This window comes from Eucyclogobius newberryi, unplaced genomic scaffold (genome assembly GCF_026437365.1).
Source record: "Eucyclogobius newberryi isolate DKJ021-1_F unplaced genomic scaffold, fEucNew1.0.hap1 SCAF_3, whole genome shotgun sequence".
Classification (NCBI taxonomy): Eukaryota; Metazoa; Chordata; class Actinopteri; order Gobiiformes; family Gobiidae; genus Eucyclogobius; species Eucyclogobius newberryi.
The window spans coordinates 17,929,234-17,943,941 of record NW_027315945.1 but is presented as its reverse complement, the minus strand read 5'-3'; the positions used below and the strand labels follow the sequence as shown (position 1 = coordinate 17,943,941).

The 14,708-nt window shown below is 42.5% G+C and overlaps 1 protein-coding gene across 2 annotated transcripts in view; it reads left to right on the top strand.

Annotated features, from left to right (window-relative positions):
- Window positions 1-14,708, top strand: part of cep192 (centrosomal protein 192) — a 30,881-nt gene that overhangs the window by 3,160 nt on the left and 13,013 nt on the right. For both annotated transcript variants that reach the window (XM_072461693.1, XM_072461692.1), the window contains exons 9-36: window positions 106-256; window positions 350-519; window positions 593-706; window positions 866-1,018; window positions 1,187-1,448; window positions 1,655-1,804; window positions 1,880-1,944; window positions 2,132-2,353; window positions 2,482-2,611; window positions 2,690-2,754; window positions 2,833-3,096; window positions 3,330-4,053; window positions 4,353-4,464; window positions 4,549-4,714; window positions 4,792-5,608; window positions 5,771-5,919; window positions 6,114-6,344; window positions 6,429-6,554; window positions 6,734-6,874; window positions 6,983-7,046; window positions 7,545-7,684; window positions 10,696-10,788; window positions 11,931-12,049; window positions 12,183-12,380; window positions 12,727-12,817; window positions 13,104-13,283; window positions 13,788-14,048; window positions 14,487-14,608. In XM_072461693.1, coding sequence (XP_072317794.1) covers window positions 106-256; window positions 350-519; window positions 593-706; window positions 866-1,018; window positions 1,187-1,448; window positions 1,655-1,804; window positions 1,880-1,944; window positions 2,132-2,353; window positions 2,482-2,611; window positions 2,690-2,754; window positions 2,833-3,096; window positions 3,330-4,053; window positions 4,353-4,464; window positions 4,549-4,714; window positions 4,792-5,608; window positions 5,771-5,919; window positions 6,114-6,344; window positions 6,429-6,554; window positions 6,734-6,874; window positions 6,983-7,046; window positions 7,545-7,684; window positions 10,696-10,788; window positions 11,931-12,049; window positions 12,183-12,380; window positions 12,727-12,817; window positions 13,104-13,283; window positions 13,788-14,048; window positions 14,487-14,608 — 5,480 coding nt within the window. The remainder of the gene's footprint in view (window positions 1-105; window positions 257-349; window positions 520-592; window positions 707-865; window positions 1,019-1,186; window positions 1,449-1,654; window positions 1,805-1,879; window positions 1,945-2,131; window positions 2,354-2,481; window positions 2,612-2,689; window positions 2,755-2,832; window positions 3,097-3,329; window positions 4,054-4,352; window positions 4,465-4,548; window positions 4,715-4,791; window positions 5,609-5,770; window positions 5,920-6,113; window positions 6,345-6,428; window positions 6,555-6,733; window positions 6,875-6,982; window positions 7,047-7,544; window positions 7,685-10,695; window positions 10,789-11,930; window positions 12,050-12,182; window positions 12,381-12,726; window positions 12,818-13,103; window positions 13,284-13,787; window positions 14,049-14,486; window positions 14,609-14,708) is intronic.

Sequence of the window (14,708 nt, the reverse complement as noted above, 5' to 3'; positions counted from 1 at the left end):
AAAACATGGTGAAAGTTATAAAAACCCAAAGATCAACCTACTAGATGGATGGATGGATGGATGGATGGATGCGTTATAGCAGTAAAATAATTCTATTGTGCACAGGTTGGAGAGAGTCACCATCCAAGTTTTAGGCCTGGTTTAGAAGGTGGCAGCTCGGACGAGGAGGAGTCCAGCAGCCGGGGTAGTCCATCAATGTCCGGGCTTGAGCCCAGGAGATCAGCGGAGGGACAAGTCATCAATCCTCCCATCACTGGTACTGCATTCAATACTAAAACGTGTAGTTGTGATATGAACATTTTTAATGGTAAAATGTTTTCTGGTTTCTTTATGGTTCCCTTTTTACCAGGGGATGGTGGAGGTGGTGATGGCAGTAGTGGCAGTGATGAAAGTGGAAATGATGGAGGAGTTTCAACTATGCCTTTACCAGCAGCTCCTGTTCAAAGCACATACGATGTTTTCCGGGGGCTTGGCATCGTGGGGGAAGATCAGGCCAGTGACCTGAATCTGCAAGGACTTGTAAAAATAACCAAATTTGATATTAAACAGTTTTTTTTGACAGTCTTTGAAGAGTTTCTGATATTTCTTAAAGATGGGTGATCGTGTTGGTCCTGTAGGAACTGGGGAAGCCAGTTCTTCACACAGAGCCTCATCAAGAGTGTCTCCTGTCAACTGGAGCATGACTGTCGATCGCCAGGAGGCTCTGGTGAGTTGCAATTTAGAAAGTTTAAATTTTTGTCTGTGCGGGCAAAATCTTCAATCTACTCCTAATTTTGCCTTTAACTTAAAAAAATATATATATATATTATTGTGGTGGAAAAGCGCTGTATGAATATTGACCATTTACCATTTCACCATTTGTTAGGATGCCATGGAACACACAGGGGCAGGCTCCACTGCAAATCCTCTCTTGGACTCTCCCCATCTTCGTGGAGGACCTGGATCCAGGAAATTAGACTCTGCAAATATGTCTGCCTCAAATTTGCAAGGGATCGCAGGGAGCTTTCACCTTTCCCAGGTTTTTTTCTAATATGACTTCTACTTCAAAGATTAATATTTGGGACATCAATATAGTCCCATGATTACATTTTCTGTTTGCTAGTTTAGTGTGTGTTTATTTGAAGAAAAAAAACTGATTGTGATTGTGTACTTTACACACTACGGTATTTTGATGTTGACCCTGTAGGTAGGCTTTCCTGAAGGTGACGATCAAGATTCAGATGAGGGCATAGACGAGGCGGATGGGTGCAGACAGTCTTTGGGTCTACGAGGAGGACCCTGTGGTAATGCCTCTGCTGCTGAGCCTTCGGGCAGCGCCAGTGAGGACGACCAGAACCCCCTCTCCACCTCCCTCGAGCCCAAGTACTTCTCCCAGAGTGTACACCAGGAAGATTCTGACGACAGCTGGACCAACTGTCCTGAAAATGTGGAGCTAGAGTTTCAGCAGGGTTTGTTATGTTTGATACTTGTTATGAATTGGAAACTCCTTGAAGGTCTTGCCCTGTTTTGAGATTTGATCATTCGCCATATTTCAGCATGGCATCACACCCTTGATGGAAATCTCTCACTGCAGTGATCGCTATAAAGCATGCTATTGATTTTTACTCTATGTGCACAACCGTTCAGCGCTAAAAGATTATTTTTGTCTTTTCAGGGGCCAAAAAGGCCAATAGTGTGGTATATCAGAATGAACAAGGGCAATGGGTGACTGACCTTGCCTATTACTCATCGTTTGAAAAAGAGGTGGGGAAGCAGATGCCAGAAAACCTGCAGGATTTTCAAAATGAACCTTTTGTAGCTCCAGGTATATATCTGATTTAAGTAGCGAAGTACTGTTTTCTGTTTATGGACACAAGCTTATCAAAATGTTTTTCTTCAGTTGATGCTTTAGAAATAATTGCAAAGGACCAAGAGGAGTTTGAGAAGGAGCACCAATTCATGCAGGTACATGCACAATGTCCCCCCCCCCCCATTTAATTTCCCGCTGAGGTGAATACAATTAAATAAATAGTATACTGAGCAAATTATATCTATACTGCAATTTCAAATGCTACAATTGGGACTTATTTTGATTGTATTTGATTTAATATTGTTTCTTTCCATCCATGACATTGTTTTATGATGTATGAAGGAAGAGAAGATTGAGCCTGCTCCGGCTAACGCCACCTTTCAGAGTGACTCGTCTTGGAAGCTTCCCAGCAGCAACTACGTCCTCATGAGTGCCTCCCAGGTGTCGGACATCTCTCAAGCAGATCAGAGCTACCTCCGCCTGTCTTTGGGCCAGTTTTTTGGACAACGCTCTGAAGCCCTGGGACGTTTGTTCCAGACAGAAAGTTTTGATGACATTAAACGAGTCAGTATTGTTTTTAGTGCACATACTTTAGTGTTTGTCACTCTGTACACTTGTATTTCATGTTGATTATATAGCCCAGTTTTGTTTTGTAGGTAGCTTGTTTTAAAAGCCCTTTCTTTCCACTCCAGCCCTCTTTTGGTTACGTCATTACTTCTCCAGAAAAGAGGGAACCATTTGCATTGATTCCTTCTGAGTTGGCTGACACCACTCATCACAATGGCACAGTGGATCTTGAAGCGGACAAAACCCTCAACCCAGGTTTGTCTAAAATGTATAAGATGGCTTTAATAAGTCATATGTAATCATTTCATAATGTATGATGCATTACATTGGCAGAAGACCTGGACAAAACCCTAGAAGCTCCAAAAGAGGCAGTCGAACCAGAAGCTTTCAGACAAAAGGTACAACAGGGTATTTTAAGGATTACTCTAATCTGTAGCATTACTGTAATTGTCATGTGTACATTATATCTCCCATAGGAAACACTTGTTGCTCCTCCCCACCACAGTGAGGACACCGACTCTAATCTGGGAAATCAAAGCTGTGTTTCTCCGGACAGTGATAGCAGTAATCTGATGCTCAGTATCAGTACTATAGCCTCAGCCATTGCAGATGCGTCCATCAGCACAGACCCATCCCAGTTAGCTGCTATGATCATGGAGCTGTCCAAGAGGCGTAAACCCCAGCCTGAAGCCAAACCTGTTGGAACAAACACAGTTCAACAAACACCATCTGATGAGCATGTAAGTATAAATGTATCACTTTAATGTTAGCAGTGGTACTAGTTTGTTGTTTAGTATTTGTATATTGTATGTGTACAATTGATCTAGAAGGGGTTTACTTTGTAGATCCATACTAATATGCGTTCACCTTTTTATAAACTGTTACTGGTTCTCTCAAATGAAATCGACCAAACAAATAAGTGTGGAACTCAAATATATTTTTTTATTTTAATTGAATGTTTTCTGTGGTCTAGACCCCCCCTGTTGCGGAGCAGAGCATCATGATGGAGACGCTGCAGAAAAGTGCTTTTGACATGGACAAATATCTGAAGCAGACTGACCTCTCTGGTTTTAGTGAAGCCTATCTTGGAGAAACCACCTTTGACTTGACTGCCTGGGCTGACAACCTCCACGCTTCGCTCAATAATGCTCAAAAGGCTTGTCCAGATCAACGGGAAAGAATTGCTCAAATGAAATGCTCAACCTCTGACAATGTTTACGGCAAAGGAACAGAGAACAGTAACTTGAAGCGTAGCCCAATTCCTCGCCCTTGTACATCTTCTAGCTCACAAACAAGAAACTCCTTAGGCTCTGGACAGTCTTCCACACGAAACTCACAAGTGACAGAAAAACAGCTGAATGACAACGGGGGCAAAATGGTTGCAGTAAAACCACAAGCATCTAGTATCCCCAGATCATCTTTGGAAAAACCACAAAAGAAGCAAAAAAGTCCAGCATGTTCTCCTGCTCGTTCTCCCGATGTTCCCAGATCCTCGTCAGGATGGAGAAAGGCTCCCGCAGGCCAGCCTAAAATAAATGGTGCTGCTTCATTACAGAATTCAAAAAGTGTAGGGCCGGATCATTCAGATGGACCAATAATCTGTTTCCCAGTTCAAAGTGCTATGGCTGCCCCTCTTCATTCTACTGTAGAAAAACATGTTGGCTTTACCTGTCCAAGCCTAGAAAGCACCACATCAGGTTTGTACGATAATGGTTCTGGTTCATATGCAAAATGAGCTTTTAGCCATGTTATAATCGTGTTCCCTTATCATTAGAGTTGTATTTTGTTTGACAAGTTAATGAAAATGCACCGCTAATGATTAAACTAAATTCAACTTTTAAAACTAAAAATGGTACCATGTTAAATTAACAAGCGAAATGTAAAGAAATGATCTACTTATGTCAATGGTTTATTACGAAGTACTGGGGGGAATAAAATGTCTCCTTTTTTAAAATCCAGTGTGTTTTAATTACATAATTTGCCTTTTTTTCTCCAGGTAAAACTAAAAGCCAGGAACCATTTGCGGATGAAACCCAGTACTTCAGGCCCTCTACCTCACCGCTTACACACTCTTCTCCAAGTCAAACCTCTTTCCCTAGTGCTGAAAGGTATTTTATAATTCTTAAGGAATATAGAAATGTAATATATGGAATAATTGCATTGGTTTAGTCCTTTCTGTTTGCGTTTTACAGTATGACATCACCGTCATCTTCCAGAGGAGGGAACGGTGACCGACCTCCAGACTATTCACCACAGTCTCTTTGCTCCAGCCCTGGTCTCAGCAGGCTCACCTATATTTCAATGAACGATGGCACTTTGATACCTTCTCCAGAGAAGCAAAAGCTCTCAATGGATAAGGTATTATTCACACGTGATTTCTAGATACATTTTACCTGTCTAATTTTCTTAAATCTTACCTTCTCTCTCTCTCTCAGAATGACCGCACTATGTCCTTGAGTACGACCATCATCAGATTCAGCCCCACCCCTCCCATAGAATCTGACATCCAATCCAGCAAGGATAATCTGAGTTTGGCCAAGAGTTTGGACCAGGCCCAGCCACATTCAAAGAGCCTTGACCCACTCCCCCCTCAGAACTCTAAAAGTCCTTGCGGCTCTCGAAGTGGCTCCGTTCTTGGTTGCAGTCGTGCTCAGAGCGAATGCAACTATCAGTGTAGCGAAGCAGAAAAAGCAGGCAACCAGAACCACCTCACTGACTCAAATATAAGGCAGCTCACTAAAGTTGACTCCGGCTACTGTAGCAATTTTAATCTACACCCCAATGGCACCACTGCAGTACCTCAGGGCTTGCAGCAGTGGGCCCCATCTTCTTCCAGCTCATCATCCATCTATGGGGCAAACTATGTGCCCATCCCAAGCTTTAAACCGCACTGTACTGGTTTGGTTGACCTCCCACCACAAGGAGATCTGCAGTCATTGCTCGCTGGACGTTCCCTTTTCACATCACAACTACCTCAGCAGTACTTTGGGCCTGAGGCAGCTCTGCATCCCAGTCTTTATCACACAAAGACAGGAAATGGCCTATATGGTGTTCCTTCTCCAGGGATGTCCAACAGCGATCTTATGGTGAGGCCTGGCCACTCATTTCCAGCTCCTCTGGGACTTTCTGGTGCAACAGGATCAGAGCATTTGCTGAGGCCACTCCAGAGTCAACAGGACCTAGGACTAATGGGGAAGCCCTACAGTCAGTTTGGGTCTGAGGCTTTTGTTGGAGGTCTTGAGGATCTTAGAGGTATGTGATAACATGTGTTTTGTGTAAAGTTTAATGCATGTCTTTTCCATATAAATGGTATTGTAGTATGCTGTAAACCTAATTTATATAATTTAAATTAAATGTTTGTGTCAGAAAAGGTATGCTTCTCCTGTAGTGTATGGATCATTCTGTGTCTTTCAGGTCAAGTGGTGGTACCTGAAGAGCTTCGGTTTCCTAATGCCTGCTGTGTAGGTATCGCGTCTCAGACATCCCTCAGTCTCTTTAACCCCTCTGAAAGGTGGCAACAAGTGTCCGTCACACTCACCGGCCTATCTATAGATGGGGAAAAGGTAAGTAAGAAGCCAGTTGACGGAAACTTTATTCGATTTTCTTTTTCTATTCCTGATGAAATATGTTGTACATAATTGCAAATATTTAATATAAATTGCAACATATTTGATTTAACTAACGTACAGGCACTAGATTATTTAATTGGTTATCATCTAATTTACTGATAATATAATTTCTAATCTAATTTCTGCAGGTGGATGCCTTGCCTTACCAGTGGCTGATTGTAAAAAATAAAACTATTATTGGTCCCAAGACTGCAGAGGATCAGAAAGTGTTGTTCATTCCCCCTCAACCCGGTGTTTATCAGTGTGTGCTCAGTGTGTGCTCATGGCCTGCCTCTGCAGAATCAGAGATGGCGGCCAGGGCTAAGATTTTTGCTAAACGGGTGGTGCTTGTGGCTATAGCTGAGAATCCTGCTATAGAGGTAAATTCACCATCACAATGGCTTTAAAATCAATCATTGTGATATAACTGACTTGAAAAATATCAACTGTTGTTGTAATTTTAGGTTGAACTGGGTAAGGCAGTGTGTTTGGACTTTGGGGACCTGCCAGTTGGAGGAGCCAAATCCCTTCCCCTCAAACTGCTGAACAGGACCCATGCCACAGTTCCCATCCGTCTGGTTCTCAGTGCTGTGAGTTGGTTAGATTTAAGATTTGTATTATTCTATAACATAGCCCTGGTCTAAACATCAGCCCACATATACACACCCATTAAATATGGATTTGGTTTGCACCCAAATCATGCTAGAGAAATGGAATTTCTGTTTTTTTTGTTTTTTTTCCCCCTCATTCCATTGCCTGTCTCACTCAGAACGCTACAGCCTGGCGATGCTTCAGTTTATCCAAAAACCCTGTGACCATGACATCTGAAGCAACACAGCAGGCTGGGCACATCACCCCAATAACTCCTCCTGCTGTTATGAATCATGTGATGCACGCCAGCTATGGAGAGGTGAGATCACAAAACCCACTGTTCAAATCTGATCAAAAACAAGATATTGCTTAAGCCTTATTGTGAGATTTTCTGATTTAATATTGTCTAACATTTTCTTTTTACTAGAATCCAGAATGCTTTGTGATTTGGGTTCATTTCAAGGCGCCTTCAAAATACACATCCTCGATGGGTAGGGCAAAAACAAAATACTATGCTTTATGTTTGTTTACTATACTTTGCTGTAATCTACAGTACATATACCGTAGGAATGATTCTGCACTAGACATGAATGTGACACAAATGTATAATATTCACTACTGTTAAAGTTAGTACTACTCTCCTAACTTTACTTTTTTGGCTTGCAGGCTTTATTAGACAGGACAGATGAGTGAGAAATGGGGGATGAGAGAGAAGGGAGGACATGCAGTAAATTGTCGGAGTCGGGATTCAAACTCGCGGCACTGTGTCACCCCTAAGCTCTTTAAATATATTTGTTTTAGGGACAGTGCATATTGATAGACATTTCTGTAAATATGCCAGAATTAGCCAAAAAGCCTTGACTGCTGTTACTGTCCGCCTACAAACGGGGAATTAAAACAAAGAAATGACAAATCCTCTTTAATTCAAATCTTTAATACAATCTCCTCTTTCTTTGAGATATGGACCATAGTTATTTTTTTCATTTTAGATGAACTTGGACAGCCGGATGAGTTTGTTGCTCGTGTTGACATTGAAGTGGATTCTCCAGGCCGCACGCACGTGATCAGAAGTATTCCTCTAAGGGCCAGGTCTGGGACAGCACGTGTCCATGCACCTAAAGACCTACAGGTACGACGGCTGATTATTCACAAACCAATCTTGTACGTTTTCAGATAACAATACCATTTGCTCACACTAATGTCCATCCCTGAAGTGTGCACTATACTTTTCTGGTGGGGGGTACCTGCCACATGCTTTTGCCTTGCCAAATAAACTTCGAGGTTGTTTTATTCCATTCATCAAACTGCTGGTTGGGGATGTAGATTGGAAGATAGAGAAATGTTTGTTTCAATCCTTTGACTTAAATATGGAATAAGATTCACATTTTCAAGTTCATTAGAGGAAAAAAGGGGGTATATTTTTTTCTTTAATATTGGTGACAAATCTTTATGGAGAACCAAACCAAAGGTCTTTTTAATGGTCAAAGGGGGTCACCAGAATGAGAGAGTTTCCGTTTTTTGTATCTGGACATTAGACCAATATTTTGAAGGAAATGCATCACATTAGCTATGGAAACTTCTGGTCTGGTCAAAAACGATAAAACATAATTTGCATGTCAGGCGATTTTTATGTTCCATCCCATCAATTGTAACACCATTGACTGTTTCTGATATATTGGGTCAATGGGTCCAAGTCCAAAGCAAATACCGGTGAGAGGGGGAGACCAAGTACAGCCCTGCCTCACCCCTCTTTCCAGAGTCGGTGGGTTTGTCAAGTCGGATATTATTTTTTTACCAAATCATAATCAAAAGCTTTCTTGGGGTCCAGACTAGAGATGCAAGATTCTTCGCCGATACTGATTTCCGTTTTTTAAGGAGGTCTGACCTGCCAAAACAGTTTTTTCCAATAACGATTTTCTTTCCAGCCACTGATTTTCCCACAAACTACCCAGTATTATATATATTAAAAAGGTGCATGTATACAGGACACATGTTTTATAATATAAAATGTAATTAACAATGTAATTAACGCCAAAACGCACCCTACGTGCCGCGCTCCACACCGAAAAAGCAGCACTTGTAGGCTGCAAACACAGCACCCAAAGGCGCTCTTCCTCGTCCTCCCCCCCTCCCTCCCCTGGGCAGCTCGGACCACAACCTTGTACATCTGAGGCCTGTGTATGAACCCATCGTGCGCAGGCAGCCTGTGGTGTCCTGTGAGGTGAGGAGGTGGTCTGCTGAGAGCGAGGAGGCTCTGAGGGACTGCTTCAACACCACTGTCTGTGATAGTGTTGCTGTCCTCAGTCCAGAGTGCATCACGGACTACATAAACTTCTGTTTTGAGAACACTGTTCCCTGCCGGACGGTGCTGTGTTTTCCAAACAACAAGCCGTGGATTAACTATGCACTGACGGCTCTGCTGAGGGAGAAGAAGAGAGCCTTCAGGTCAGGGAACAAGGAGGAACTGAGGACTGTGTAGAAGGAACTGAGGAGGAAGATCAGGCAGGCGGACGCCGGCTACAAGAGGAGGATGGAGGAGCAGCTGCAGCAGAAGAACATTCAGGGAGTGTGGAGGAGCCTGAAAACCATCTTAGGCTTCAAAATTCCCCCTGCCCAGACAGAGGGAGACCTACAGTGGGTGAATGAGCTAAATTCTCACTTCCTGATATTTGATCAATCGCCATCTCCCTGCTGCACCACTCTCTCTCTCTCACTCTCACTCTCACTCTCACTTGGAAAAGCCTGGCAGCTCTGTGAGGATCCTGTTCTTTGATCTCTCCAGCGCCTTCAACACCATCAGCCGCTGCTCCTGAGGGACAAGCTGGAGACGGCTGGTGTGGAGAACGACCTGGCAGTGGATCCTGGACTACCTCACTGACCGACCCCAGTTTGTGAGAGCACGGAACTGTGTGTCTGACACTCGGACCTGCAGTGTGGGGGCGCCCCAGGGCACTGTTCTCGCGCCCTTTCTCTTCACCCTGTACACTGCAGACTTCAGACACAACACGGACAGCTGTGTCCTGCAGAAGTTCTCTGAAGACTCTCCCATCATCGGACTCATCACGGACGACGATGATGCAGAGTACAGAGGACTGGCGCAGGACTTTGTGGACTGGTGTCAGCGGAACTACCTCTTTGTCAACGCGGCAAAGACCAAGGAGATGGTGGTGGACTTCCGCAGACACCACCCCACTGCCCCCTCACCAGTGAACATCCAGGGAAGGGACATTGAGGGAGTGGACTCATACAAGTACATGGGTGTTCATCTGAACCACAAACTGGACTGGACTCACAACACAGACGCACTGTACAGGAAGAGCCAGAGTCGGCTCTACCTCCTGAGGAGACTCAGGTCTTTTGGAGTGACAGGGCCACTCCTGAAGACCTTCTACGACTCTGTGGTGGCATCAGCCCTCCTGTACGGTGTGGCCTGCTGGAGCAGCAGCATCACAGAGAGGGAGAGGAAGAAGCTGGACAAAGTCATCAAGAAGTCCAGCTCCGTCCTGGGCTGTGCTCTGGACTCGGTGCAGGAGGTGGGGACAGGAGGGTCCTGGCTAGATTCACATCTATGCTGGACCATGAGTGTCGCCCCCTGCAGGACACTCTGTCCGCTCTGGAGAGCAGCTTCAGTGAGAGACTGATCCACCCGCGCTGTGTGAAGGAAAGGTTTCGCAGGTCTCTCCTTCCTGCTGCTGTCTGACTTTAAAACAAACACTGCTAGCCCTGAACACCTGCAATACTGACTTAACCATGTGCAATACTGTCATATTCATGTGCATATAACGTATGTAAATATAGTATTTATTTTACCATTATTATTAGTATTGTCTTGTTTTACGCCAGCTGTTTTTTCTTTTCTTTTTCTTTTCTTTATCTTTGTTTCCCCTCCATTCCTTATAAGGAATGAGAGGTTTTGTCTATAGGAGTTTTTGTGTTTTTCAAACTTCCTGTAAGTTATCTGTTCTTTTCCTCTGTATCTACCTGCGTTGCAACAATGAAATTTCCCCATGTGTGGACAATAAAGGAATATCTTATCTTAATCTAGATGCATGACTGATTTTTCACTCTGCGTGAATGTTAAACTTCCTTTCCTTTCCTGCCCTGTCCTAATTCTGATGCCTCACTGCTGCCTGTCTCTAGACTGTCAGCCTCACTGCTCCGATGGGTAAATCCAGCCAACAAATGCTGCCATTAAAGAATGCAGGAAACATCGACGTGCAGCTGAAACTCAAGGTAATTCTGACCTTTACTTTTCTTATTAGATTTGGGATTTGGGTAAGCCTTTGTGACATTTTGGACTCAGACTGTGTGCGGGGACTCATTGATATTTTCCCCCTGTTTTCTTGTGTTCACCTTCATCCCGTCTGGCCTCTTTTCACACGTTCTCGTTCCAACTCAGCCACCTCCACAGTGAATTCTTAAAGAGATGGTTTAATACTGTGGCGCTGTTGAATACACATTTTGGTTTTGTTTCTGTGGTAGAAATGTGTTATTATGCAAAGCTCAAACAAGAAAATGAGGCCATACATTTAAAGTGCATATCTTTCATGCAGGGTTAACAAGTAGTATGTGTCCATTTGTGAGGTTGTGTCCAAAGAAGAATTGAAACTATACAGTACATTCGGTTGTGTGGTAACGGGACTATGTATTGTTTAAAATTAAATCTAGTTGTGTGTACATTTTATTGGTTTAAGAATAAGTCCCTTTTGATTATATAAGCTGTCTCATCAACTGAAAACCCCATCTTTAGGAATTGTTCTGCTGAGAAGTGGCCTCTTTAGGTTTTTTATAAACGGAAATGAATGCATATTACATTTACCGGTAAATTATTAGACAATTGTTTTGGAGATGGTTAAAATTGTAAATTATACACTCAATATTCAAATTACAAATATATTAAAATAATGTCATCTTCAATTCAATTGTATAAAGTGATATTTCTGCCCTTTTTGGTGATTTTTATGGCCCATTCATGACACTTGAACCCCAAATCGAGACATTTCCAGTCATGTTTTAATACAAGTATCTAATAAGTAAAATGTTCTTAGAGAATTCATCTACCAAATATTGCCCAAACCTTTTTACATGATGTAAAAATGTATTGAGGGTTTTGATATTATGCTAGTTTTTCAGTTTTGGTAACAGGCTTATTCAAATGTTGGCTGATTGTAGAATGTGCTTACACAATATCAGTTTCTAATTAAGTTGCACGTTAAATGATAATCATATTGCTAATATACCTTTTTTTTTAATATATATATACACACACACACACACACACACACACACACACACAGAGGAACACAATTTCCTAATTTTATACAGTTGGCACTTCTTAGTGTTTGACTTATTTTCCAACATTCTTTTGTTTGCAGTGCAGTGAGTCTGATGGTTGCTTTTCTGTCACACCAAATGAGCTGCCCCTGAAAGTGGGTGAGGAGCGAAGTATTGTCATCTCGTTCAAAGCCCAGGAAAACAGGAACGCCAAAGAAAGGTACTCTATATTATATTATGTCTGTGTAGATGTAGTTTTCTTTCTGCAAATGGGAAGTCCCATCACATGATTAGGTTTCCTCAAAGCCCACATTTTCAGTGTAAATTGGTTTTCTTTGTGTCCTGTGTTGCAGCCTCCTTACCATTCTGGTGCTGCCGTCTGGCCCTCAATATGAGGTGACCCTTAAAGGAGAATTTGCCTCAGACATCTCTGGGAAACAAGCCATCTCTTCCTCTTCTGTCCTAGCCCCCTGTTTGGCCAATGACGTCCCACCAATCCTATCCAATAAACAGTTTGTTGCCTGGGGTGGGGTCACCTTAGGCCGTGCCATGTAAGCAACTTTTCTTTAATTTACCGTTACAAAACTGTACATGTATCAATTATTCATGGGAAAGTAATCAATGAAAAATCTCAAGGCCCAGTGGCCCATCTTATTCGATTAAGGGCCTTCTAATGTTATTCATGAGAAGGGACAACAGTGTCTAAAGGGAGTGCTTTTCCTCACAAGCTATTTCAACGTAATGTAGAATTTATTTATACGTTGAGAAGTGAGGTAAAGTACATACTGTGGTTAGTTACACACACATAACTCTACAAGGGTAAAACCAGAACTTAAAGTGTATGAACTGTGTACAGGCTGACTTACACATTATTCTATTAACTTTGTTCTGATGCAGACAACAGAAGCTGGTTTTAAGAAACAATTCAAACACTGAGACGCAACAATTACGTTTGCTGATACGTGGACAAGACCAAGACTGTTTTCAGGTAACGTTGACAATTTACATCTGTTTATACCAATTGAGTTCATTCTTAACGGCAACCGACCTTGTTCTTAAAATTTTTTAACTTTTAAATGATAGAAAACTAAAAATCACTTTTCCCAACACATACTAAAATGTCTATATCATTAGTGTGGCTTTTTATGAATGTACGGTAATGTTTAGGGCCTACGCTAGTCTCATCTGACGGAAATTATACATTTTGGTGTTTAACAAAATATGTCATTCAAATGATTTACTCCTCTGATGTCGTGTACCTTGTTTGTCCTCAGCTCCAGAGTCTGTTCAGTCCTGAGGAGCGGCTGACACGACATGGAGAGCTGTCAATCCGCCCCAGGGAAGACGTGACCGTGCACCTGCTCTTCGCTCCCACCCGCGTGGCCTGCATGATGGCCAAACTGGAGATCAAGCAGTCCGGGGTCCGGCCTTCACAGCCGGGCATCAAATTCACTGTGAGCACGAGGCTGTTGTAGACTCGCTACACTCGCAAATGTTTATTATGGACACAATATGCAAAGTTGATATGTTTTTGATGATTGAGCAATGTTATAACACACCTGGAGTATTTGGCTTCAGTACTTTTTTGATTAATCCTATTAAGTAAGTCCAAATTTTCTAGTCCCATAGGTCAGAGTTTTGCGATCTTCTGCACTGTTTTTATGTCCGTAAATCATCGCCTTGTTCTGAGCATTTCTGCCATCAAATTGTGTTCAGTACAATTGCAGGCTTACGCCAGACTCATGTGAGAATGTCATGTGGTTTTAGAAGGCACATTTTTTGAAATTCTAAAACATGAGATGCCAAAATAAAGGCACTCAAGGGCATATTTAAAGGGCAACGACAATACAAAATACTGTGTCACATCATCAGCACCAATAACATTATTTTTTTCAAAGTATTAAAATATCAATAGTATAAAATATACTTACAGAACTGTTTTTTTTGTAACTTCTCAGATCCCCCTCTCGGGCTATGGTGGCACCAGTAATATCATCTTGGAAGACCAGCGGAAGCAGGCAGACGGTTATGTGGCCACTCTCGCAGAAGTAGCAGTGGGTCGTGTCAGTAAAGTCTGTCTGTGTGTGAGGAACACTGGCTCCAGATCTGCCTTTATCAAAGCTGTGGCCTTCAGCGACGTCCTCAAGCGAGCCACTATGGAGGCGTCTGTCATCAGCGTCGCTCCATCGCAGTTTGTCCTCAAAGAAAGGACACAAGAGGTAGAACATCATGGTTGTGTCCTAATATAACTGCTGTTTTGGTAACAAATCACTTCTAAACTTAACAGCTAATGGCTGATCTGTGGTATTTACCCAACTCATAGTTGCCACAGTAATTTACTTGTTAATCTGTTCCAGTGGTTCTCAAACAGTGGTATGCAAACTCCTTCTGGTAGTACAAAAGGTGGTCTGCAGTGTTTGCCTAATTAATCAACATTCTTGTTCTCCTTTGGGTAATTTCCTGGATAGAACTATTGTGACAATAGTGTATTCTTCTTTTAGTCCTGTTTTAGAGCTGGTGGTAAAATCTAAAGTTATTCTGAGATGGTACTTTGTATGAAATGTTTGAGAGGCACTGGTCTAGTCCTTACATTAGGCCTTATACATACCGATACTGTATGCATTTTATTAAATTGAACATTATAACTGTCTTTTCAGGTCATTACTATCCTCATGAAGTCCACCCAGAGAGAGCTGAGCCTGTGCCAGTCGAACGTTGCACAACTCGCCACTCTGTGCTTGTTCTGTGGGGATGAGGTCTCCAGGCAACAGTACAACAAGTAAGACATAATACTTATTCTGTTAAGAATGGTCTAGTAAAAGCGGATGAAATCATGTTGGACGTCGTTATGCTTTTGATCTGTGTCAACTATTACCTTT